The sequence below is a fragment of the Rhagoletis pomonella genome, unplaced genomic scaffold (assembly GCF_013731165.1).
Source record: "Rhagoletis pomonella isolate Grant_MI unplaced genomic scaffold, Rhpom_1.0 Rhpom_scaffold_00001, whole genome shotgun sequence".
NCBI lineage: Eukaryota > Metazoa > Arthropoda > Insecta > Diptera > Tephritidae > Rhagoletis > Rhagoletis pomonella.
In genome coordinates, this window is record NW_023458555.1 from 44,712,825 (window position 1) to 44,715,698 (window position 2,874).

Here is a 2,874-nt window from a genome sequence, read left to right on the forward strand (position 1 = left end):
AAACGATACGAAAGAAAATTACGTGATACGTCAGGCAGTATAAGCTGAATGAGACAAAGAGTACGTTCACTTATGTCATAATCCGAAAAATGGGTTTTTACGTGACGAGTATTACGATATCGTATGTTACGATTCGAGCCCAGGTTGAAGGTAAATACGACCTTCAGCATACATGCAATTACATTAATGGGATGTGAGGATAATGTCGTTCGCTACATAGCGGGATTTGTCGTTTGGAAAGTTATATCAAGTATTAATTGCGATATTTGTAAGGAACAACTGCTAGGAGAAGAAATGCCAACATTATCAAAAATAAAAAATAAGGGCTCTTATCTGACACCATCAAAGGATGTGTGCGATAAATGCTTAATATGTGAGAGTGTTATCAGACAGCAGTCAGCGAACATGTATCGTAAAAATATAAAGAAATTTCTTGTTGCTATAGTTTTTCGAAGTTTAAAACATCCGTTCGTAAATAAATTAATGAATGATCATATACAAATAGAAAACTTTTTCTGTAACGATGTGCTCAACGACCATCGGATTACTCTTTGTAAATCTATTATTTCTTTCTACATCGATTCCCGACTATTTTACGAAAGCACTAAACAAACTGAATGAAAAGCATATACCTATTCGAAAAAAATTTACAAAGCATATTATTTGCAAATCAATAAGGAAATATTTATGTTACGCAGACGCTATTTATAGAATACGCATATTCGTTACATGGTCACTTTAGTTATAACTCCTACAATTGTATTATTTGTTTAAAACTTTGTTGATCCAAAAAATGAATTATAAAAATAAATGTGTTATGTGCATATACATATGTATGTATAACAAAAGGTATTGCTCGCAAAAATTGTTTTTTTTACATATTTCATCGATTATTTATTAGAGCCTAAAAAATTAGTTAGGAATCATGGTGGCGTTCTGTCGTCAGGTAACACCGTATAAAAAGTAAAAAATTCGGGCAATTAACAAAATGACGAAAGACGTTTACATACTGGACCATTAGAAAGAATATTTATATTTACAAAGTTGTTTAACTTTTTTTAAACTACACCTCGGCCCTATTTTAAATTACAGATGTGTCCTTTTACTATAAATTAAATCCGCCACTGGAGTGATTTGACAGTTGTTTGAATTGTTTTCGTTCATAAATATACACGTACCCAATACATATACAAACACGGTACTATACTGTCTAGTTCTGATTTCGGAATTTTTACTCATTGAGAAGATAGCTTACTGCCAATATAGAAGTATTACATATAGCAGCATACAGCAACTGATTTGATTTTTTTTTTCAAATTATTGATTCTCGAAAATGTCAAATATTTTTAATTTAGTCTCACAAAAATCCTAAATTGTTAAAATCTATTTGCATGTGAAACCTTTTTCCATACAGAACCAGCGATTGAATAGCAGCTTTTGGAATGCTCACCCAACTCAGCAGCACAACCGCTGATTCAGGGCTGAAAGTGATGATACAATTGTACTTTTTTGGTACATTTTGGACCCCAAAAATACATTGATACTACATAGACATTTTTGGTACAATTTTGTCAAAATACAGCACTGCTTTACAATTATTTCGAACTACCACACTCTGCATACTTGGAAGTTTGAATTTTTGTGGATAAAATAGTCACCGTTTTCCACCTCATGCAAGTAAATACGTGGAATTTATTAAAAACGAATGTCTGAATGTCACTAGAGCGTAAAAGAAACATAGAGTAAAATTTAGTGGAAAAGAAAATTATCAGAAACAGCTATTGGACGCAAAACTAGTATTAAGGTGGAACTTACGCCATTTTGACTTTCTGGTTAAGTTTTGGCGCGTTGGAAATTATCATAAAAACAAAAAAAAAAAAAAAAAATCCACCTTAGATTTTAATTATTTTATTTTATTTCACTAATTTTTTTAGCATCATTTCATTAAATCTTCCTCTTAACACTTTGTTTACGTTTGAAATGGACACAAGACTGATTTTTTAACACCTGTCAATTGCTGTTAGTAAAATTTTTACTTGCAACAATTTGCAGCTCTATTGGGTTGGTACGCTCTCGAATTCGTCCTCTTGCAAATTTTTGGGGTTGTTGAACGAATTTCAAATGAAAACTTGTAAGATATTGAACGGGTCTAGGAGTGTTTTCGTATTTTCCCGACAAAATTATCTAGCAGCAAAAATTCTGAGCATACGCTATTAAGAGACTAAATAACGAGAGGGCAAAATTTGCAAAAGCTTGCAATGTTCGAAGCAGCTGTTTCATCTCACGGTTGCAATAGGTAGTCCATTTGGTTTATTATTTATTTATTATCCACTAGGTGCATTGCCCCCAATTTGGAATTTGGAATAGGAAAAATGTTTTTTTTACATATAAATGAATTATCTCGAAATGAATGAGTTATTTTTCTCAAAATTATTTGCGGTAACACATCATGACGCATTCAAAAAAAATAAGTAGATGTGGTTACAAATGTGCCTTTAAAATCATCCTCTTTTCTTTTCAACTAACAACTGAAAAATTTGGTCAAAACATTTCAACATTTTTATCTATTTCGGTATAGTTTAGGGAAAAATATGGTACCATCGAAAAATTGTATACGGCAAACAGTTGACACGCACTAAAATAAGACAACTGGAGATTAATAGTAAATTAACTAAAAATAAACTGAACACAACCAGTGCTTAATAGCTTTACTATGCTTTTCACTGTATACTAGCAATAATTATAACATCTGCAATAAATAATTCAAAAGGCCCTATTTTCTTTTGTTTCAGATAATTCTGAATACGCGAACACTGCTATTAACTCGTTTTTTTCTATAAAAGTAATTTTTTTGCAAATAATTTTTGCGAAAAT

General features: G+C 31.4%; 1 protein-coding gene across 1 annotated transcript in view; it reads left to right on the top strand.

Moving 5' to 3' along the window:
* Positions 1 to 460, top strand: part of LOC118746408 (nuclear factor NF-kappa-B p110 subunit-like) — a 1,742-nt gene extending 1,282 nt beyond the window's left edge. The window contains exon 2 of the mRNA XM_036480295.1: positions 446 to 460. Coding sequence (XP_036336188.1) covers positions 446 to 460 — 15 coding nt within the window. The remainder of the gene's footprint in view (positions 1 to 445) is intronic.
* Positions 461 to 2,874: the final 2,414 nt, after the last annotated feature.